This window comes from Myotis myotis, unplaced genomic scaffold, assembly GCF_014108235.1.
Source record: "Myotis myotis isolate mMyoMyo1 unplaced genomic scaffold, mMyoMyo1.p scaffold_m19_p_20, whole genome shotgun sequence".
In the NCBI taxonomy this organism is placed as follows: Eukaryota; Metazoa; Chordata; class Mammalia; order Chiroptera; family Vespertilionidae; genus Myotis; species Myotis myotis.
Window position 1 is genome coordinate 12358588 of NW_023416325.1, and position 22650 is coordinate 12381237.

The window sequence follows — 22650 nt, forward strand, 5'->3', positions numbered from 1 at the left end:
AGCTTGGAGCCCCAGCCTCCTCTACAGCCTGACGCAGGCCTGAGCCCCTCGCCTACCACTCTCCACTGGGTGCAGAGCTGCTGCAGTGAGAGTGACCCAGGTCCCTACAAGAGGCTGACCCTGAGTCGGTCAGACAGGGTCTGTGCCATCTTGAGAGACCCATGGCTTCCAGGCCACATCACTGAGCCCCCTGGACTCTGTTCAGGCTCCAGATGCTCGGGCCACCCTGGTGAGGGGGCGCCTTGCATGGCCTCAGTGCCCTGTACTCACATCACTCACTGGAAGCGCACACATTGGCGTCTGCCTCTTAAAGTACATCAGGGTCCAGGCCAGGGCACTCGGGTGGCCACCAGGAGCCACTCCTGCCTCCCCGAGTTATTCACAACTGACTGGGAGCCATTTCCCCTCCATTCCCATCCCAGGGGTCCCCACTAGGCAGGCAGGGCTGAGTGACTTTAGGAGTGATGCCCCAGGGAAGGGACAGGGTGGACGAGGGTTAGGGCCTATCTTACAGATGCTGCTTCCTGTTCCACATGCAGTTGATCACGGGATGGCAGGGCCCAACCTTCAGACCTGGAAGTAACGTCTGTGGGAGGACAGTCCAGGGCACTTCCCAGCAGAACTGCTCTGAGCAGGCCTGACCTGCTGCCTGCTCTGCCCTGTGCCCACTCCTCCCCCATCTGCCACCCCAGCTTCCAGTAGTCTCTTGGATTTCTTGTACTGCCACTGTGGACCCCAGGAGCCCTGCACATGCTGGTCCTTGGCCAAGCACCTGTGCCTGCAAGGCCAGCAAAGAGGCCACTGCGTGGGCCCCATGGGGCCCAGCAAAGCATCTTAGAGCTGAGCTCACCTAATCCCAGCCCCAACATGCTATGGTGCTCGGGTTTCCCTAATCCCGAAACCCAAACCAGGGCCTGCAGCCTTCCCAGGGCCGTCTGAGTGGGCAGCAAGAAGACCCCCTCCCATGTGCCTGTTCTGTTTAGAGCTGACTCCCACCAGGACAGGACAGGGAGTTGGGCACCCACAGGGTGGAGATCCAACCTGATGAGCCCCGGTGAGCTCAGGAAACAGCTGAGCCCTCGGCTCCCAGCTGGTCCAGGCAGGAAATTCAAGGCCGGTGGCGACAGCAGAAATGCCGGGCAAGGCAGGCCCACCTCAAGCCTGCGAGGTCCTGGCCTCTAGGGTTTCATGGGACAGTGATCTGGCCATGAAATTAAGTTTTTTTCCCCTAATAAAACTGGGATCTTTTTGGCTTATAACCGATGATCAAATAACACCCAGTGCTTGGGAATAAAGTGGAACCATAACCAAGAGACCATGTGACCTTGTTACGTACCAGCTGGGGGTCAGGAGCCAGCTGGGCCCAGCTCCCTGTTCTGACCACTGACCACTGACCCAGCCAAGGCTCCCAGGGGACTGGGCACAAGGCACATGTATGTGAACACGCCAGCATGGGGCACTCACAGGCTCCCTTTTTATAGTCCCATTAGAGAGACACGCAGGCATGTTATGTGAGAACAGTTAATGGCACCTAGTGGTCTTAAGCATCTTTGAAGAATTTTCATACCCACAATTTCCCCAGAGCAGATGCAATTAGCTCCTGAACTACCAGGGTCGAGATAGGAGACAGAATGTGAGATCAAAGCAACATATGAATGTGGTGTGTGTGTTTTGTTTTGGGTTTTTTGGGGGGTTGGGGGACTCCCACTTGATGAGTGAGAAACCGATGCCCAGACTCCCCAGAAGTCCCCATGGGGCACAGTGTGCAGCCACGCCGCCTCCTTGCCCACCAAGGCCTCAGTGCCTGGCCTCTGCCTGTGGGAGAGGGTGATGGGAGACAAGACCTCCAAAGGGCTTTAGTGACTCCTTGTTCAGCCCATGGTGGCTGGAATTGGGCGGGTGATTATAATAATAAAGTCCTAACAATGAGCAGAGGTTGGGTTTCCATGGCTGGGGGACTGTTTGATTTTCAAAGTCTTTGGGAGAAGGTGTCTAAATGGAGTATGTGGTGCACATCAGCCCACTCCTTGCAAGTCAAGAGTCCCATCCAGTACCTTACATCTCTCAAAAGGTGTGTTACCCGTCAGCTCCCTGGTAGGCAGAAGTCAGCTAACACGGCTGCCAGGGCAGCAGGAGGGGCCCTTCTAGGCAAGGCCCCTTGAGCCGGATCGGTCTCTGCCTCGGGGCAAATGAGGAACCTGAAATGGCCTTGTTGCTTTTTGTGATGATGGACATGATGCTGCCTGAGTGGGAGCCCTCGTGCACACGGGGCACCTCTCTGGGGTGAGGGTCAGGATTGCCCATCACTGAGCACATCAGGCGGGAGGCTGCACCAGGAGGCCCAGGCACAGCGTGAATGAGTATTGCCTTCGCCAGCTCAGACAAGCTCTGACCCCCACCCACCCACCAAGGGCTGCTGTGAGGACCTGCTGCCTGAAGAACTTCCTCTAGCAGTTCTTACAGTGAGAGTCCTTCGATGAGGAATCACCACAGCTGTCATTTATCTGAAAATGTCTTCATTTCTCCCTCATTTAAAAACATTTTTACTGTACATAGATTTCTTAGTTGGCTTTTCTTTTAAAAAAAATTTGTAGTGATTTCAGAGAGGGAAGGAGAGGGAGAGAGAGAGAAACATCAGTGATGAGAGAGAATCATTGATTGAAACCATTGATTGGATGCCCCGCGCTGGGGATGGAGCCTGCAACCCCAGCATGTGCCCTGACCGGGAATCACTGTGACCTCCTGGCTCATAGTTGATGCTCAACCACTGAGCAATGCTGGCTAGGCACTTTTCTTTTCTGCACCTAAATTTTGTTTCATTGCTTCTTATCTGTTTTTTTTTTCTAATGTGAAGTCAGACATATGCAGTGTGTCCTTATTTCTCTGACTGCTTTCAAGGTTTTCTCTTTACCTTTGGTTTTCAAGAGTTTGACTGTGACCTGCCTATGTGTGTTCTCTTCATGCTTAATACTGCTTGGGATTTGCTGAGATTCTTGGATCTGTAAGTTGATCCCAAATTCAAGAACTTTTAGGTCATTATTCAAATATTTTTTATTCTGCCCCATTCTCTCTCTTTTCTTCGCAGGCACCATTATATTAGACTTTCTAATATCGTTTCTCAGGTTCACGTCACCTGTAGCTTTACTCTCATATTCTTTTGATTGGATAATTCTTTTTAAATGCGTCTTCGAGTTAATAGACTCTTTCTTCTGCCATCTCCAATTTGCTCTTAAGATCAGTTAAAGTCCACCCAAGTTACCTTTACATTTGTTGTTGTATTTTTTGGCTCTAGAATTTTCATTTGGTTGTCTTTTACAGTTTCCATTTCTCTGCTTAAATTCCCTCTGTTTATTCATTATGACCACTTTTTCCTTTGAGTACTTAAACATATTTATAGCTGTTACAGAGCCTACAAGCATTAAAAAGATAATACAGTGTGGCCTTGACTTAGGAGTTTAATTCGTTCCGTGACGGAGCTCATAACTCAAATTACTCGTATATCAAATCACTGTGACGTTTGCTACGCCAACTAGCGGTGGGGGTATCTGAAGCTGGCTAGTAACCCGAATTTTTTGAGCTTGCAACTCAAAGCAAAAAATCGGCTGAGAGACAGCTCGTATCTCAAAAAATCTCGTAGTCGGGACACTCATAAGTCAAGGCCCCACTGTAAAGCAATATTATGAACAAATTTAATTCAATACATTTGGCAGATTCCTTTACTTTTACAAGAAGAAGTAGAAAATATGAACAGCTTTACATCTCTTAAAGGAATTAAGTTCTTTATTAAAAGTATCCCATAAAGAAGACTCCAAGCCTAGTTGTTTTCACTGATGAATTTTAGCAAACACTTAAGGAATAAATAATGTCATCCCTACACCAGTTATATCAGACAGTAGAGGAAAAAAACACTTCCAAATCAGTTTATCAGGCCAGTATTACCTTGATATCAAAACAAGACAAAGATATTACAGGAAAAGAAAATAACAAACCAATATCCCTTAAGTAGGTAGACCAAGGTCCTTAACAAAATGTGAGTGCTCGAACCTAGCCATACATGCAAAGAATTCATTATGGCCAAGTGGGGTTTATCCCAGGAATGCAAGTGATTTTACGTTCAACATTCAATCCTTGTAATTTGTCACATTAACAGAATGAACAAAAATATTGTGATCATGGCAGAGATGGAGTAAAAGCATTTGACCAAATTCAACACCCATTTATAAAAAAACAAAACTGTGCAAACTAGGACTCAAAGGAAACTCCCTTAACCGAATAAAAGGCATCTATGAAAACCATTGACAGCTAACACCAAACTTCATAGTGAAAGATCAAACACTCCCCTTCTAACATTTGGAATAGGTCAAGGATGCCTACTCCTACCACTTTTCTGAAAGTTTTGGCCACTGCAACAGGCCAAAAAAAAGAGACATACTAGTTATGTGTGTGTGTGTATATATATTTATAATAATAAAAGCATGCTAATTAGACCAGACGTCCTTCTGGACAAAGCTAGGGCTGTGAGGGAAGCCCAGGTCCCAGGTGCCAGAAGGAAGCCGGTGTTGGCAGCCGAGGGAAGGAAGGCCTACTCTTGCACGAATTTTGTGCATTGGGCCTCTAGTATATACATATATATGTATGTATACATATTCTATATAGATATACAAATGTTATATATATAAAAGGAAGGACAATTGTCTTTATTTGTAGATGGTTGTATATATAGAAAAGCTTAAGGAATCTATAAAACAACTACTAGAAATATTAAGTGAACTTAGCAAGAGCATAAGATAAAATGTCAATTCTATTTTTATATACAAGCAAAGAACAACTGGAAAGTAAACATATTTTAAATACTATTTACAATAGTATCTAAACCAGCCGTGGGCAAACTACGGCCCGCGGGCCGGATCCAGCCCGTTTGAAATGAATAAAACTAAAAAAAAAAAAAAAAAAAAAGACCATACCCTTTTATGTAATGATGTTTACTTCGAATTTATATTAGTTCACACAAACACTCCATCCATGCTTTTGTTCCGGCCCTCCGGTCCAGTTTAAGAACCCATTGTGGCCCTCGAGTCAAAAAGTTTGCCCACCCCTGGTCTAAACCCTTAAAATGTTTAGAGATAAATTTAACAAAGTTAATTTTTAAAAATCTTAATAAAAAAAGCAGAAGAGAACAAATGATTGTGAGGGTTTGGAGAAATTAGAAACTGCATTGCTGGTGGGGTGCAGCTGCTATGGAAAGTTTGGTAGTTCCTCAAAAAGTTAAATGTAGGGTTACCCTATGATTCAGCAGTTCCACTTCTGCGTATATACCTAAGAAAAGTGAAAGCAGGTACTCAGATATTTGTACATCCATGTTCATAACATCATTAGTCACAGTAGCCAAAAGATGGAAGCAAGTCCTCGATGGAACCAAGTGTCCATTAACAGATAAGTGGATAAACAAAATGTATCTATATATATAAAAGCCCAAGCGACCAATTGACTGGTCAGCCGGTCACTATGACACGCACTGAGCACAGGGGGCAGACACTCAATGCAAGAGCTGCCCCCTGGTAGTCAGCACGCTCCCATAGCCAACCTCCTATGGCTGGCCAACCTCCCATGGTCCCTCCCTCAGCTGGCCGTCCACCCCCCCCCCCCCGTCCCCATCAGCCCCGATCTGAAGCCTGGCTGAGGGACCTCACCTGTGCATGAATTTGTGCACCGAGCCTCTAGTGTACACATAATGGAATATTATTCAGCCTTAAAAAGACACAAAATTCTGATAGATGCTACAACATGGATGAACCTTTAAAACTATTCTAGCCCTGGCCAGAGTGGTTCAGTTGGTTGAAGCATCGTCCCATACACTGAAAGATCGTGGGTTCAATTCCCCATCAGAGCACATACCTAGGTTGCAGGTTCAATCCCTGGTTGGGGAGTGTACCAGTATGTGAGGCAACCAATCTCTCTCGCAAGTCAATAAACAAATTCTCTCGGGTGAGGATTAAAAGCAACACTATTCTAAGTGAAATAATAATGTGTGATTCCACATATTCAAGGTACCTAGAATAGGCAAGTTAATATAGACAAGTAGAATAGCGGTTACTAGGGGCTGTGGAAAGAGGTGATGTTATGTTGAGTTATGTGTTTAATGGGGGCAGATTTTCTGTTTGGGGTGTTGAAGTTCTAGAGCTGGATAGTGGTGAAGGGCTGCACAACAATGTGAATGTAATTCGTGCCACTGAGCCTACAAATGGTTACAATGTTAAATACCATGTGTTATATATTTTGCCACAATTAAAAAATATATATATTTAGATGGCGTAAGTGAAGAAAAACGCAATTTGGACCTAAACAGTTGTTTTCTGATGGCCTGGCCCGGCTGAATTAGTCTTTTACACAAGCCTGCGGATGGGCCGAGTTGGCCTTAGCTGCCTGGTGTCAGAGGTAAGCCACATTGTCGGAACCTCCCCCTCTCCTTGGAGGCAGGAAGTTTAAATTATCAGGTCAATTAGGAAAGATACAACCGAAAAATACAAGTTTCATTCACGCTTCAAGGAGGCGTTTCCTGGCCGGGTGCCACTTTTATTATTTTTGGCGGAGGCTGCTGAAAGCCCCACAGACCGGGTGAAGGTACAATGTGATCTTTGATTTGCGTTTCAAAGATCAAAGAGAGTGAGTTTGGGTGTCGATGCAGATAACGTTTCAGAGATCCTTTCATGAAAGGAGTCACTAGACCAGGGCAGAAAGGGAGCTGATGTGTTGCGTGTGTTCGCCTTGAGAAAAATCATTTTCCAGTGCATTCGGCGGCCCGTGGCCCCAGGAACCCCTGGCCTGCATCCAGGTCCTTGGCCCACGGGACCTTAGGTCCTTGCGCTGGGGGCGGGCACCTTCTCCCACCTCTGGTCTAGGCACCCTGGGGGGGGGGGGCGAGGCATGGGCTGCGCCCGCGAGGAGCCCCCAAGCCCGTCCTCCACCGGCTTTTCCCATGTCCCTGGGTGCTGACGGGCACGCCACTCCGGGGCTGCCTTGGCAGCCTGCCCTCATTGTCCTCTGTGGGGCCGGCCTCGGCTGGGGAAGAGCAGCATAAACCCACTAACCACGAGAAACCCACAGGCCCCGCCTGCCAGCCCGCAGGTGGAGGGTCCTTGGGGCCGAGCTGCCCGCCCTCTCGCTCTGCGGCCGGAGGTTTGCAGGACCAGGCCCTTTAAACTCGGGGCACTGGATGGCGAGAGGGGCTTTGCAGAGGAGCGCTGCGGCCCCTCTTCGCCCAAATCCGCCCAGATGCCCGCAGCCCCCAGCTGACTCGAGGCGGTAAACCCGGGCTCCGGCGGCACCTACAACGGCGTCTCTGCGGGAGCCAGGGGGGCGCCGCGGCCCCACCCGCTGGCTACTCCGTCCTCATCGCCGGTGTTCCCCGCCCGCCTGGGCGGCACCACCCGCGTAGCCCCGCCCACTCCGGCCACTCCGCGCCTGCGCACGCGGCCCCGTGTGCTCTCGTGGCACTTGGCGCGGCGCAGGGCTGAGCGCGATCCCATCAGCCCTCGCGCCGCGCTGCCGCGCTGCTGCGCTGGCGGGTCCTGGGAGCGTCCGCGCGGCCGCGACCCCAGGGCGCACGGCGCAGGCGCGGCCCGGTGGGGCGGCCGGCGTAGGGTGGGCCGAGCGCCGGTGCGGCGACGTACGGGAGGCCGTGCGCACGCAGGGGGTGTGGCTGCACCGCGCGGTGGGGCCCTGAGGCGCTCACTGCTCCGAGTTGGAGTCGCTATCTTCGGCTCTAGGGTCAGTGGGGCGGCGAGAACCCTGGCGCCCGGCAGTGGGATTGCGCCCTCCGTCCCTCCCCCAGTCCCCGTCCTCGGAGACGCGCTCGGAGTCCCCGCACTGGGTGCCGGCGAGCCTCAGTTTGTCAATCCGCGCCGGGGCCGAGGGGGCGTCTGCAATGGTTTTCGGGTGGTTCCCGCCGTCTGCGTCCCTAGAGGTAGTCCCGCGCCTCGCCTCACGGCGGCCGATCTTGTTCTCCACTTTCTAGGTGACACTGGGACTCTCGCCCTCGGAGGGAGACGCGTTCGCAAGGTCCCTGGCTGCAGATTCGTGGACCCTTTCCGTGGGCGCCTGGCGTAGCCGTAGGTGGGTCGGATTCCTATTGTGGGGGAGCTTGTGAGCTCAGGTCCCCGCGCTTTCCGGCATGGCGGTTGCAGGAGGGGTGGGGCAGTGGTCTGCCCTAAAGCAGAGGCACTTGCTATGGGGCTTTGGGCATGTTATTCTACTCTTGGGGGCCCGGGGTCTCCCGGGGGTAGAGAACGTTCCAGCGTCCCAGGTGCTGGCTCTGACTTTGTGGGAGGCGAGTGCACGTGAGCCGCGGCACCTGCTCCTGGACAGATCGCTGTCTGGCCCAGGAGAAGGGCCCAGATGCCTCAGTGCCAGGCACGGTGAGGACAGAAACGAGAGAGACCAACCGATTGGTAGGTGTGGGAGAGCCAGGGTTCCTGCACCAGTCAGGCCCAGGCGTAGGAAGGCTCAGGCCCATGCAGGGCTGGCTGCTTGGCGCAGAGGTGCTTTCCTCCTGAGGTTGCAGAGGGCACACAGGAATAATGATGAGTTGGGAGGGGTGACAGCTAGGGCTCCAAGTGGGGATGGGAGGTCCGAACTGGGAGAAAGAGAGCGCATTGGCTCCTGGGCATGGGATGTGGTCTCCGTGGGCTACCTGGCACCTGACCTCAGGTGGGTGATAGGAGCTGCGATGTGGTTATTGCGTTTCAGAGCTCGGTGAGGGCCCGGACTCGATGAGTGTGCTGCTCCTTGGGCCACTGCAGACCCTCGAATATTCTTTCCTTGTTTTAGGATGGGAAGGACTTTTAGGTGGAAGACCACCACCAGGGGGTAGGGAATATACCTAAGAGGTTCTGTAATGCTTGGCTGGCAGAGGTAGGTGCTGGTCGCCCTGGCAGCTTCGAGGGCTGCAGGCCACCCTGGAGGTTCTGGGCAGAAAGACCAATAGAGCTGTGCCTTCCTGGAGGAACTCGCTCTGACGGGGGCCAGGTAAACACACAGGAAACTGCACACGAAGGGGTGTGCAGGCCGCGGTGCCCTGGGTGCGGAGCACTGGGTTGTGAGTGGAGGGGTTGTTGGGAAAACCGCACAAGGAGGGGTGAAGCAGAGAGTGCTGCAGAGGCCATGAGCGGACCTCCCTTTGCAGAGACTGGGGAGGTGACTATCTTAGGCGAGGCAGTGTGAGAGCCTGCGGGAGGGCTCCTTGCCCTGGAAAAGAACTGTGCTTGCGGATGGTTACAGCCTCCTTCCCCTGAATACTCAGGGTCGATGCTCACTGCTCTCCAGGCCCTTCGCAGGAGTCACTTTAGGGAGGTGAGAGAAGGTGCAGCAAGTGGGATTCAACTTGAACATCAGATGCTGGGTTTTCTACAGGGAAAGGAGTGCAGGGAGGTGGCCTTCAGGGTCAGGGTGGCATTGCCCGTCGGCTGTACTCTGAGTGGTGAAGTGAGTCTGGAAAGCCTAGGGCCTAGAGACAGAATAGCAAGGCCCGCGGCTTCTGTCACACACGCAGGTACCATGCTCCTGATGCTGTGACGTAAGACCACCGTATGGCCGTCTGTGCCACAAGTTAGTGTCAGTGCTTGGGGCAGCCAGAAGACTCCTAAGCAGATTGTAAAGTGTAGTTCGTAATTGGTGTGGTGAAGTTGATGTTAAGTGTTCAGCTGCCTCTGCCACTTACTGCTTGGTGTGTGGTTGCAGACAAGTGACTTCACTCACTACTCTGCCTCGGGGACCGTAATAGCACCAAGCTTACGAGAGGGTCAGGGTGTGGGGTGGTGGATGGAGCACTTAGTAAAAGGTTGCTACTGTCATTCTCCGGAAATTCCCTGATAGCCAGACTGTACAAGGAAGCCCAGGGGGTTCTGATCTGGCCCCTTTTCCTTCTGGTACTGACAGCATCTGCCATCACATCTTGCCCTTGAAATGTCACAGGTGGCCTTGGCCAGCCTTCTTGGACATCCCAGGCCCTCCTTCCATTCCAAACTCCTGGTGAGTTGCCTAGGGTTGGCCTGCTTGTTGCCTCCTCCTGCAGCCCCTTGGTGATGGTTGGGCCTAGTTTTTGCTCTTCCCCGCCTTGTTTTTGGACAGAATGCCTTGGATGGTGACCTGTGTTTGACAGTCCTATGAGCTCTTCTCAGCTTCCCTGACCCTCAGCACTTGCCCAGAACACCTGGGTTTACCACACCCTTCTCTAGCCCATCTCTGTCCTGTTGTATCCTGTGTGTCTCTTCTGACCACAACCCCCCCCCCCCCTTCCTGTGCCATCTCTTCCTCTCCTTTCCCCTTCTTTCTAGTAGTTGGTGCAGCAGCCTCCCTCCACTCACAGCATTCCTTGTGGCTGGCGCTGGTGGCAGGGTCCTTGCAGTCACATCTGAGCTACAGCCAATTATCCAACGTATACCCCTTGGCAAGAGATTGACTGGGCCTCTCCTGGGGGCTGCGTATGCTCCCCTAGTGGATCCCTGGATTGAGCAGCCCTGCTGTGGGCACCCTGTGTGTGTGTGCACGGCCATGGAGCAGAAGAGCACAGTGAGTTGTGAAGCCACAGAAAAGGGTTCCCTCATTGTGCACATGCCCAACCCACAGCCCCTCAGGGTGGACTTCCATTGGGTGCCAGGCTCAGACCCAGGCACCTTTGATGGCTCCCCATGGCTCCTGCACCGCTTTTTGGCTCAGCTGGGCGATTGCATGTCTTTCCACTTTGAGCACTGCCAGGACAACCTCAGCCGAGTCTGCGAGGTCCTCGGGGCGCCTGACAGACCCAGCTTGGGCGTGGGCAGCCCCTACCTTGACGGGTATCCCTGCCTGATGATGATGAGCTCTTTTGCCAGGATCCTGAAGAGATTATTCAAAACCTGAACAGCTTTGCTGAGGACCATGCTGCAGTGCCCTGCCCCTTGTCCCCACCTCAAACCAGCCACCAGTGGCCCCACAGCTGCCTGTGGTGAGGCCGTACTTAGCTAGGTTCTCGGAGGCCCTGGCACTCAACATGGGTGCTACCCTCAGGCCTGTCCCAAACAGTCTAGTTCTGCTACTTCTAGTTCTGCCTCTGAATTAAAAATGCTCTGCCTGAGCAGCAGCTGCCCCAGGAGAGCAGCCCTGGGCCCACTGAGCCGCCTGCCTTGCCCACTTCTGCGTGCAGCACCAGTCCTGGTCTGGTGGGGCCAACAGAGATGGCCCCCAAACCTGTCCTTGTGTTTACAGAATCTGCCTAAGCCCCCTGCCCAGCAACCAGATCCAGCTCACCCAGGGGGGCCGGAACCCCAGAAGACAGGGGATGTAGGTGGCCCACAAGGGGCGGTGGAGACCCCAGCAAGAGCCACCTTTTTCTCCTGCTCTCCATCCTGCAGCCCTGGATTCAGAGCAGGTCCCAGGCAGGTGCAGCAGTGCTCCTTGTGATGAAGTGGCCTATGTAGCCAGGAATCCCGCAGCCCCCCCCGCCTCTTTCCCCCAGGACCAAGTGGCATTGCCAGATGACTCTAGATGTAGTGCTGCCAGGTGTGGCGCTGTCCACTTGCCCCATTGCTGGGCAGGAGGGGTACTTGTTTGGACTCTGCCTTCATCCTCCCCATCCCCCACCACAGCAGACCGCTGGCCTCTGCCCTTGCTCCTCATTCTCTGACTTCCCTGATGGCACAGAGGCTGCTTCCTGCATCCCCATACCTGCCCTTGGCGTGCCATCTCACCTGGGTTTGTTCTCACTAGTTGGACAGAGCTCTATAGATCAGTCCTCATCATATGTTTGCACTGTCTTTGTAACCCGCCCCCCCCCCCCCCCCCCACAGAACCCCTTCATTGCTGGCCGCAACTGGGTTTGCCATGCCAGCCTTTTCGGGATTTGGCCCCTGTATGGTCTTTGCTTTGCCCCCCCACCCCATCTCTGTTTCCCGTGACCTGTCCTCTGGGCTGGAATTTAAGGAGGAGGCGGCCACTTTCATTGTTGAGTGTGAGTCAGATGGTGTCTTGGTAGAGAAAGATGCTTTTCTGTGTGTTTAGCAGCAGCCTCCCTGCTCAGCTGGGAAGGCTCCAATACAGGAAGGTAGAATGCAAGCTGCCTTTCAGTCTCAACTCTGTTCCAGGCATTTCCTTCTGTGTTAACGTTCTAGTCACCTGTTTTCTTCCATCTTCCTATCTCAGTGCCTTTGCCCTGATGCCCTTCCACTTTCTGCTCTTCCGCAGTCATTGCCTTTTGCCCGCTCTTGCACATGGCCGATGCAGCACCGAGCCCAGCACTGGTGACGTGTGTCTGCGCAGACTGAGCCTCTAGGCAGGAGCTCCATCTTAGCTCGTGCCCCTGACACACAGCCAGTGCTCGTTAAATGTGCAACGGATCCATGGCTGGGCCTGGGGCGTGGTGGCTGCCCACAAGCAGAGTCTGTTCCGTTGGCAGGAGCACTGTGCCCATTCTGTCAGAACAGAGAGGCCAGGCCCCAGCCCCAAGCACCCACCCCAGGTCAGTGTTGCATGTATGGTTGGGAGCTCTGAGGATTGGAAGGGTCTGGTTGAGGAGTTAGAAGGGCTGAATGGGTGGGAGTGGGAGGCCTGACAGGTGAAGTGTGGCCTTGAAAAGGGACTTTTCTGCGAGTAGAGGTGAAGTGAGGAGCAGGCAGCAGACCTGAGTTGGGAGGCCCCAGGGGGCCAGAGGATTGGAATGAAGAAAGACCTGTTCTGCACAAGGATGGGTTTTCTAATAATGAGCTGAGCTGGGAAGCTCCCTCAAGCTAAATTGAACATAGGATTGGTACAGTGCACCAATCAGAGCAGTGGTTAGGCAAGAATTTCAAGCCCCTTTCAGTTTTACAATTGTGTAAACAAAAGAACACCTTCCTGGAAAGAAGAAATAAGTAGAAAGAAGAAATAAGTGGAAATGGGAACTGCAACTAAAACTAGTTATTTTAGGAAAAATTGTAATAAGCAAAACATCTGATAAAAATTTTTAAGCACATTGTTGGGATTATTTTATTTAATAACTTCAAAAGGCTCTGGGTTCAGATGGTTTTATGTGTGAGTTATTTTAAGGCACAGAGAACGTGCAGGTAAAACAGTTGCAAATTTTGGAAATAGGTGGGAAGCTAATATAACCCTAAAAGCAAAGCAAGCAAGCTGACAAAAGAAATCATACGCAGCCTTTCTGATCGGATGTGGGAAGTCCCAGAATGTTCTAGGCAGCCCCAGTCTCTCTGTGTGGGATAACACTACTGCCCCTCCCTGCTGTTGCTCAGGTCCGGGCCCTCCTTCTGCAGGCACAGTCTGACTGCTCCCACCCACTCCAGCCAGCCTGTCCCTTACACCTCCACAAGCCCGCCAGACCATGCAGCTTTCAGGAGCACCTACTTTGGGGTGGCCCGCCTGTGTGTGGAGAGCTGGGAGTGGTGAATGCTCAAAGGGCCCTCCTCCCACCATGCATGATAAGCCTCCTCTCCTGACGCTGTGTTCCTGTTCCCCACAGAGCGGGAAAGCAGCTAGGTCCCTGCATCTGCCCAAAAGCAGGGACAGCGCCAGAGGAAGCCATCACTTTGCAGCACTGTACACGGCCTGTGTGGCAGGCCAGGCCAGAGCCCTCCCATCCTTTCCTGATGCCACCCAGGAACAGGCACCTTGCCATCACCAATGAGATCCTTCCTCTACTTTCTCCAAATTAAACAGGTCATCTGGCCTCTCCCCCAATCCTCTGGAGCCTGCCTTGGCAGAGCTGGCCCTCAGGAGAGGGATGTGAGATGGTAACCCAAGCCCTGGACAGGAGCTGCCTGGAGCCTGAGGGAGTAAAAAACCCAGGGGGTCGGAAGGGGAAATGCCAATCTCGAGCTGAAGGAATTCACTCCAGGTCCTCTACATGGAGACAGGAAAGGCAGCTGGCGCAGAGGCCAGCAACATAGTAGGGCGTCAACTGGGCCATCCCCCCAGAAAGCAGCTTTGATTCTATTGCCGGAGCTGTCTTGCCAGCTCAAATGGGGGCCCTTCTAGATCATCACACCTGTCCCTCACGTCCTTGGAAATACCTGCAGACTTAATTTCTTAAAGATAGGACACAGCGGGCACTATGGTTTTTTAACGTATCTATCTACAAGAAAATTCTAACACCGGAAGTATTGAGGGAAAGGTCTTATGAGATAGTGAACATTTTATAAAGCTGCAATAATGAAGGTGCTTGGAAATTGGTGTGGACAGATGAACAGAGGAGAATAGAGAACTTTGGAGTAAAGCCAGATGGGAATTTAGTTCATACTAGAGGTGTTTCAAATTAATGGGAGTAAAATGTATTATTCAGTAAAAGGAGTTGGAACAGCTGATTAGCCATCTGGAAAATAGTAAAACTGCATACTTTCCTCTTCCTACTAGCCTATACTCCAGATGAATTAAAGATTTCAACATTTTAAAAATCATTAAAGTAGTATTAATCCAGTCTGTGATTCTAGAACTTATTTTAAAAGTCTTAGATACCCAGAATTGCTGAAGGCATGAAGAAACAGACTTTTTTAATGCTATTGGTTGAAGTGTCAAATACTATGATTTGCCCACGTGACATTACTAGGTGCGTAGACGCTGACCACTCGCCTGCGTATATTTGGTCATTGCTCATTCCTTGGTGTGGGGCTTCAAGCATGGACTTGAGCTTGGTCATACCTTTCCGATTACACTTGGAAGCTGACAGTCCTTGGTGTCATCTTGACCTCTGTGAACTGTAGTTTATCCACACAGAGTGGGGAAGGGTAGAATGAAATAAACCCCCGTGCAGTGGCCTGAGCCCTAGTGACTGCCAAATGAGCCTCACTGCAGCAAAACGAAACAGCCCAAAGGCCCAGCAGTAAGGAGGGAGGTAGAGCTGTTATCCATTGTACCAGTCAGGATGTGCCAGATTGTGCTGCAGTAACAAACTTTGCATCTCAGTCACAGATCAACTGGGACAGCTTCTGCCCTTTATAGTGCCCTAGGGACCCATGCCAACAGGAGCCCCACTGGATATGTTTTTCTGTGAACACAGAAAGAGTGGAAAGACCCCTGTGAACCACAAGTGATACATGTCTCTCCCCTTCTGTTACCGATTCCCTGGCCAGAGAAGCCACACCTGAGTTTGCATGGATGAGAGCATCTAATCCTCCTGTGGGGTAGGGTGGGCACTCAGCCTTGAGAAGAACAAGCATCCACTCAGTGCAACTCAAGAGTGCAGCCGTCGAGGCCGTGATTGGCGAGCTGCATCGTTACCCTGGAAAGATGCCTGCGTGCGTTTGCTAGGACTGCATGGCTTAAACCAAAAATGTGTGTGTGTGTGTGTGTGTGTGTGTGTGTGTGTGTGTGTGTGTGTGTTTTCCACAGTTCTGGAGGCTAGAAGTCTAATATCGAGGTCTCTACAGGGGTGGTTCCTCCTGAGGCCCCTTTCCCTAGCTTGTGATGGCTGTCTTCCTGTTACATGGTGGTCCCTCTGTGCCTGTGTCCTGATCTCTTAGAGGACACCAGTCATATTATTAGGGCCCACCCATATGACTTAATTTAATCTTAATTACCTCTTTAAAGGTCATGTCTCCAAATAATCACATTCTGAGGTGCTGGGGGTTAGAACTCTGAACTTGGGGGGGACACATTTATACTGCCCAAGATGGATTTCTTTTTTAAATTAATTTATTTGCAATTTTGGGCAGTACTGTCATGAGAACCCTTCTGAGTGTCCCTGAGTGCCCTGTGTAGAGCCCCTCTAGGCCCCTGGAGCAGGAAGTAAGTGCCCAGTTGTTTTGTATGCAGAACTCTCACTTCCTTTTTTTAATTAATATTTTTAATATAAATGTTTTTATTGATTTCAGAGAGAGGAAGGGAGAGGGAGAGAGAGAAGCATCAATGATGAGAATCATCAATCTGCTGCCTCCTGCATGCCCCCCACTGGGGATTGAGCCCACAACCCAGGCATGTGCCCTGACTGGGAATCAAACCGTGATCTGGTTCATGGTTTGATGCTCAACCACTGAGCCACACAGGCTAGGCCTTCTTTGTTTTTTCTTAACTCCTCACCTGAGTATATGTTTTTATTGATTTTAGAGAGAGAGGAAGGGAGAGAAAAACATCCATGTGAGAGATAAACAACAATCGGTTGCCTCCTGTACATGCCCTGATCAAGGATCGAACCTGCAACCTTTTTTTGGTGCATGGGGCAGCACTGCAGCCAACTGAGCCACCCAGCTGGGGCAGGACTCTTCTTAAGAAATATCTCCCTACCCGAGGGTCAAGGACATTACACTGTATTCCCAAGTTTTAATGCTTTGCCTTTTGCATTGACTGTGGACTCTGTAATGGTGTGGTGTGCGGAGGCGTCTGCTGCCAGCATCAGAGGGCCTGAGGAGAGTGGTTTCTCCACCCACCGGCGCGGAGCATGTAATAGGCATGAAAATAAACATTGAATGTGTGAAGCTACTGAGTCTGGGGACTTGTGTTTTCCACAGCATGACCTATTCTATCCTAACCGATAGAGGACCCCGTTCCACCTTTCCCACAGGGAGGTGACTGTCAGCCTCCCGTGCTGGATGCCATGCTGCCCACACCTGTCCATGATGCCATCTCATACACTCCTGTTCTATCCCTCACTAATGATCTAGCTTTATGGGACGTCTTCTTTATCTGGTAGAGAAACATACTCCCCTCCCTTGTTCTCAGATTGTCGTGGCTAGTTTTTAAAACACATTTCATCACAACACAGAAGTGGAGAGGATGGCACAGTGGACCGCATTGTGCCCATCTGGCTCCAGCAGTGATCAGTCCTCACCCTGGGGTTCTGTGTTGGGGGACTGCTGGGCTGGGCGTGCTCTCTGGGCAGCAGGAGTCCTGAGCTCACTTTATGTGTCTTTGGGCAGTGGTGTCCTCATTTGCAGATGGGTGACATGACCTCTGTTAGGGGTGTCGATGGGCCTGGGAGGAGCCCCTGGACTGCAGGATGCCCTTGGCAGCCTGCTCCTTCTCTCCTGGCCTCAGGAGTACATAGCCAGGGCGGGGACCTGTGGGTCATGAGTGTTCATCCACTTGCCGGGTGCTTCTGTCTCCCCACTGGCAAGACCATCAGACGGTAGAGGGCTGTCCCTGGGCTGCTTTCCACCTGTGGTCAGCATAGGGACACCTGCTGGCTGCTGGGAATGCCGCATCTTGTGCTCCCCATAGTTCAAGTGCATAGCGTTGTCATTCACCTTGACTTCCACCATAGCCAGGCTTTCTAAAGACTGTAGGTGGGCCTGGGAGGGCCTGCAGGATGGAGGATCCAGGAGGCGTTTGGTCAGGCACCTGATCCAATGCACTGTCCCCTGGGGCACCACAGCCTCCCACCACTGAGACCCTGTGTTCCTGAAAATCGGTACAAATTGGAGCCTTGGGGTGATGGCAGCCAGGAGGTGATCCAGGGCCGGTGCAGTTCTGTCCCTGTCCACCTGTCCACTCCAGGTGCACACTTCATAATGCCCACTGCAGCCTCCTGGCCCTTGTTATTGTCCCCACTCCCAGCAAGTTGTTGAACTCCTTGACCTGTAAATTAGAACTTCTGCCTCCCGTGTGGCTGGAAAGTAGCAGGCCCCTCAGGGCTGCAATCACTGTCCCTGACCCTTCCCCCCCTGAGACGTCCACCAAGCACTGCTGGCAGCCATTCATGTGAGTGCCCACGTGTGGGTGTGTGCCCCTAGACCTGCAGCCCATGGTGAACATGCAGTGCATTTGTACACGTGTTATTTGTGGGTCTGGTAGGCAGATCGCTGGAGGGAGCCCCCCATTCGCTGCCATAGGAGCAACCACATGGATCCCTGTCAGGAAGTGCATCACCATGGTTAGGGTCCCTCTTCAGGTGGGATTGGGTTTCTAGGAGCTTCCCGGGCACGAGCCCGCGGGGATCAGCCCCCTTTCCATGCCGTAGGTGAGTGTTGTCTGGGCGCCACCATCAGCACTGGGCAGCTGGCTCCTGTGGACCTCCTGGCAGAAGTGCGCCCCAGAGGCTGGCACTGGCACAAGGGGATGGTCACACTTGTAAAACAAGCTTTTCCATGTGTTCACCGGTGACAAAAGGACTGGTGGCCTGCCGCTGGCCCGGTTCCCACCCCTGCCCGTAAGTGCTTGGGGGCAGGTTGGCTGAAAACGCCCCTCAGTCGGGCTTCCTTCCTGCCATCTCAGGACTCCTTGGACCCGCTCCTGGGGGTAACGGATGTCCTCAGCTGCAGCTTGAGACGCCTGTTCACGGAGAGGCCCTGCCCACCCATCCTGCCTGCCCCTGCAGCCCAGCCGCCCCTCACCCTGGCATTTCCTTTCTTTCAGCCCAGTCCCGAGGAGAAGTCTGTGAGACTCTCGGCCTCAGCACCCACAGCTGTGGGAGGCCCTTGCTGCCTGTGAGCAGACTGGTCATTCACACCACATACCTCCAGCCTCCAGGCTGTAAGACATCACATCACATGCCTTTATCTCCCGAAGGCTCCCTCCTGCTGCCCCTGCCCAGCCTGGCTGTGCCAGTGCACTGGCTGTGATGTGGCAGGGGAGAACAGGCCGAGGTGGGCTGGGGGGCTCACCGCTGCCTGGGCACCGACCACACCAGGCGGGCCTTGACTCCAGCAGAGGATCCGGTCCTGGGAGGCTCGGCTATGACTGGTGCGTCCTGTTACCCTCTTCCCCAAGCACAGTGGGGCTCATCTGGAAAGGGGTGCTTTTAGACCTGTTGGGGTGAGTGTCCAGGCACTGAGGCAAAGCCTAAGTCACTGCAGGCCAGGAGCCCCCGTAGGCCTTCACAGGAATCAAGGGGCCTGGGATATGCCCCCAGGGAGGTGAGGTCAGTGTCTGCTCCTGCCGGAGGCTGCTGAGCTTTGCCAGAGCAGAAGGTCTAAGTTATGGAGCACGGGACTCTTCTTGGATGGAAGGAGAGGCTTCAAGCCAAAGACGGAGGTGGGGGGCTTTTCTAACCAGGTCCCTCAGGAGCGTGACACTTGGCTCCACCACAAAAACCTGTGTCTGCGGCTGTCCCCTGAGTTCTGCTTTGGGGACTCACTGGCTCATGGGGAGGTGCCCTACCTGCAAGGGTGCCCAGGCTGTACAGGAAGCTCAGAGGGGGCTCCTGGCAGCAGGGCTTGGCTGTTTTCCCTGTGCACGCACAGGACAGGGCCTTGCCCAGTCTTAGGTCCAGCTCATCAGTCAAGGCCAAGGCCACTGCCTGCTGCTCCTGGGAGACAGATGTGCCAGAGGCAGGCAGGCCTGGGACCAGTTTCAGATCCTCTAGGGAAAGGGCTGTTGGGGGTGTGCCTGTCACCTACCTACACACACACACACACACACACACACACACACACTCCCACTCAGTTATATCAGTCCCCTGGGGAGTTGGGAATGGCTGTGGTTGGATAGTGTGAACTTGCTGCCGTGAGGGAGGCGGATGCAGGGGTGGTGCTGGACTCCCACCTCCCCACTGGGCTGTGAGGCCCGAGGTGTGCAGGGCTGGGCTGCTTGTGGCACCAACCTCCCTCCTCCCTCCTCTCCCCCTCCCTCCCTGGCTCCCTCCCTCCCTCTGGGGCAGGGTTGGCCAGGCTGCATCCCGGAACCCTCCCCAGGATCTGCATCTTTGAAGCCATGGATACTGACAGAGGATTCAATGAATCCAAGGTCGCCAGCCGGGTGTTGACAGATGCCCGGCCATGATACTATTTCTGATTTAATAACCGAATGGGAGGCTGGCCCTTGGTAATAATTAGGGCTAATTACTGAGGAGGTGTTGACAGAAGGGCTGAGAGGAAACAAACTACCTTTATCCCGGGGCTTAGAGTCAGATTACCGGGCCCGTACTATCTGCCCCTCAGAAAGTAGACGCTTCAATCACTCACCACGGCTTCAAAGGGGCAAGGGCCCTGACAATGCACGGGGTTTGGAAAGGAGCTATGAAGTGCGCCTTTGACTTCAACTCACCAGCGGAGCCCCATTCCAGAAATGGTTTCTTTGTGAAGTCTGAGTTACCCTGGGCCAACCTGCCTCCCAGCTCAGGCGGGCTGGGGCCGTGGCTGGCCCGCCCACCTGCCCAGGTCCTTCTGTGTGGTGTTTCCTTGGTTTGGGAGTGGGTCCAGTTCTTTGTATGGCTGTGAGCTGCAGGTAAGGGGGTCGGATCTCATTATCCCAGCAGGCTGTTCCTTTCCCTTGCCTTTAGCTGGACACAGATTTCCGTAGCCTTCAAGGGCAGGTCTGGCCTCATTGCAAGAGGGCCTGCTTTATGGTAGGACCACCCCTTGGGGCCCAGGTGTCACTCATGGGGCTGCCCCACCCCCATCTTGAGCAAGGAGCCAATGTTGTGGACAGGACACTGACCCCCAGGGGTCTCAATGACTGAGAGGTAAAGGGCTGTCCTAAGTCACAGACGTATTGTATGTGAACCTGTTAACTGCCATGGATCCCCCTGGATCTCAAAGACGGTGTGGGGGCTGTGGTCAGACCTCCACTTCCTGCTGGGAAGCAGCAGCCCTGGGAAGTTTCCCACTATCTTGGCCTGGACCGCAGGCCATTGCATCTGTGGTGCAGCTTTGAGGGGCCAGCGGGGAGGGTGAGGTGGCCATTGTGGCTGAATGCAGGGGTCCATTCTGGGATTCTGGGCTTTGCTATGGTCTGTCCTGATCAGGAAGGTGGGAGGGCGGCGAGGCCTCACTCGGGACCAGCCTGTACAGAGAATGTTTTTTAGGTTCCACTTGTGGCCTGGGAGGTGCAGAGGGAGTGGGCCGCTGTTCTGCCGGCCTAGGGACCAGCCAATTCAGAATTTTCCCACTAGGCTCGTTGTGCTACTTCAAAGAGAGAAGGAGTAGGTCGCGCTGGTGGAGAGCCCTATGGTTAGAGGAGTTCTTCCTTTCCCGGGCGTGCTGCTCTGTTTCTAGAAGTAACGATGATGACGACGACGGTAAAGGTCACCCACTAATTTGCTTAACTGAATACTGACTACCTTGTATTGGGGACATTATTGATGAATTTAAATCTATTGATATTAGGGCAGAAAACAGAATGGTATTTTAAATGGGAGAAGCACTTAAAAACTGGCATGAAATCTGCTTAAAGTCACCTTGAGTAGAATTAGAAATTGGCTCTAAATCTGAAAGAATCTAAACAGGAAACTGGGTTTTTATAATATGTTAGTGGTAAACTAAATGCCATTACTTACTAGTATAGCATGAGAAAAAGTTGCACAAAAATATTGTACAATGTATTTTATTTGAAAAAAAGCCCGCCCCCCCAGAAAATGACCAAGGGTGTGTTACCTTGGACACAGAAGCGTGCCTGAGCCCTGTTCCCTTTTATTAACATCTTCTGTTAGCATGGTACCGTTGTCATGGTGATGAAACAACACAGATGCATTGCTATTGACTCGCGTCTATACTTTATTCAGATCTCCTGAGTTTTTACCTAATGTCCTCTTCCTATTCCAGGATCCCATCCAGGATCCCAGGTTGTATTTAGTCGTCCTGTTTCCTTGGTTTCTTCTGGACTGTCCTTGTTTTCGTGGCCTTCACAGTTTTGAGGAGTACTGGTCAGGTGTTTTGTAGACTGCCTCTCAGCTGGGTTTTGCTGTGTGTTTTTCTCATGATCAGACAGGAGTTGTGGGTTTTTCAGGAGCCAGACCTCGAAGATAAGTGCCACCTCATTACATCATGTCACTGGCACATGCTGTCACCGTGACCTCACTATGGATGTTGACCTTGGTCCCCCGTAGCGGTTGTCAGACTTCTCCACTGTAAAGTTGCTGTTTTCCCCCATTTCCAGACTGTGCCCTGAGGAAGGATGTCACTTTGCCAAGCCACTCATCAGGGGTGGGTGTTCTGCTCATCTCCCTCAGGGCGGAGCAGCTGCATACATTACTCGGAATTCTGTGTGGGAAATTTGTCTACTTTCCTGTCTTTGCATAAGTATGAACTCATGAATATCTCTTATTAATGCTATGATTATTGTGAAATGTACTTACAGTGAGTCTTAACACCTGCCCACACCAGCATCCCACAATCCGGATACAGAAACTGTCTCATTAACTCAGAACCCTCCCCCTGCTGCCCCTGCCCCTCCCCCTGACCCCTGACAATGGGCCATTTGTGCTGTCTGCCTAGTTTTGCCTTTTCCAAAATGCCATATAATTAGGCTCACATAGTCTATAGCCTTTAACTTGTCATAATTCTCTGGAGATTCATCAACGATGTTGCATTTATTAGTAATTTGTTCCTTTTTATTGCTCAAGACTGTGCCATTCACCCATGGATATCATTTGGGTTATCTCCCATTTTGGACAATATTAATACAGTAGAACTGCTATTGATACAGTAGACTTTTGTCTGCTCATAAGTTTTCACTTCTCCAGAATAAATATATAGGGTAGGATTGTTGAGCAATATGATACACGTATAGTTCATTTAATAAGAAACTACCCCACTGTTTTCCAGAATGCTTGTACCATTTTGCATTCTCACCAACAATGTACGAGAAGTCTAGTTGCTCCACATTCCAGCCAGCATTTGGTTTTGTCAGTTCCTTTTCCCTTTTTCTTTTAGCCATTCTAATAGTCTGTGGTCTTCAATTCCATTTCATCTAAGTTGTTGAGTGTGTGTGCATTGAATTGTTTATAGTATTTCCTTATCATCCTTTTAGTGTTTGTGG

The 22650-nt window shown here is 52.1% G+C and overlaps 2 protein-coding genes across 2 annotated transcripts in view; both read left to right on the forward strand.

Moving 5' to 3' along the window:
• Nucleotides 1-6924: 6924 nt before the first annotated feature.
• Nucleotides 6925-11786, forward strand: RTL10 (retrotransposon Gag like 10). Its single transcript, XM_036354402.1, is given in 10 exon segments — nt 6925-6952; nt 7273-7431; nt 7832-7963; nt 10420-10469; nt 10471-10782; nt 10784-10833; nt 10835-10938; nt 10941-11091; nt 11093-11249; nt 11251-11786. Coding segments are annotated over 10 exon segments (1329 nt in total). The 3' UTR covers nt 11437-11786.
• Nucleotides 7736-22650, forward strand: part of GNB1L (G protein subunit beta 1 like) — a 51945-nt gene continuing 37030 nt past the window's right edge. Inside the window, exons 1-2 of the mRNA XM_036353981.1 lie at nt 7736-7767; nt 8015-8112. The gene's annotated coding sequence lies outside the window, so the exon portion shown is untranslated. The remainder of the gene's footprint in view (nt 7768-8014; nt 8113-22650) is intronic.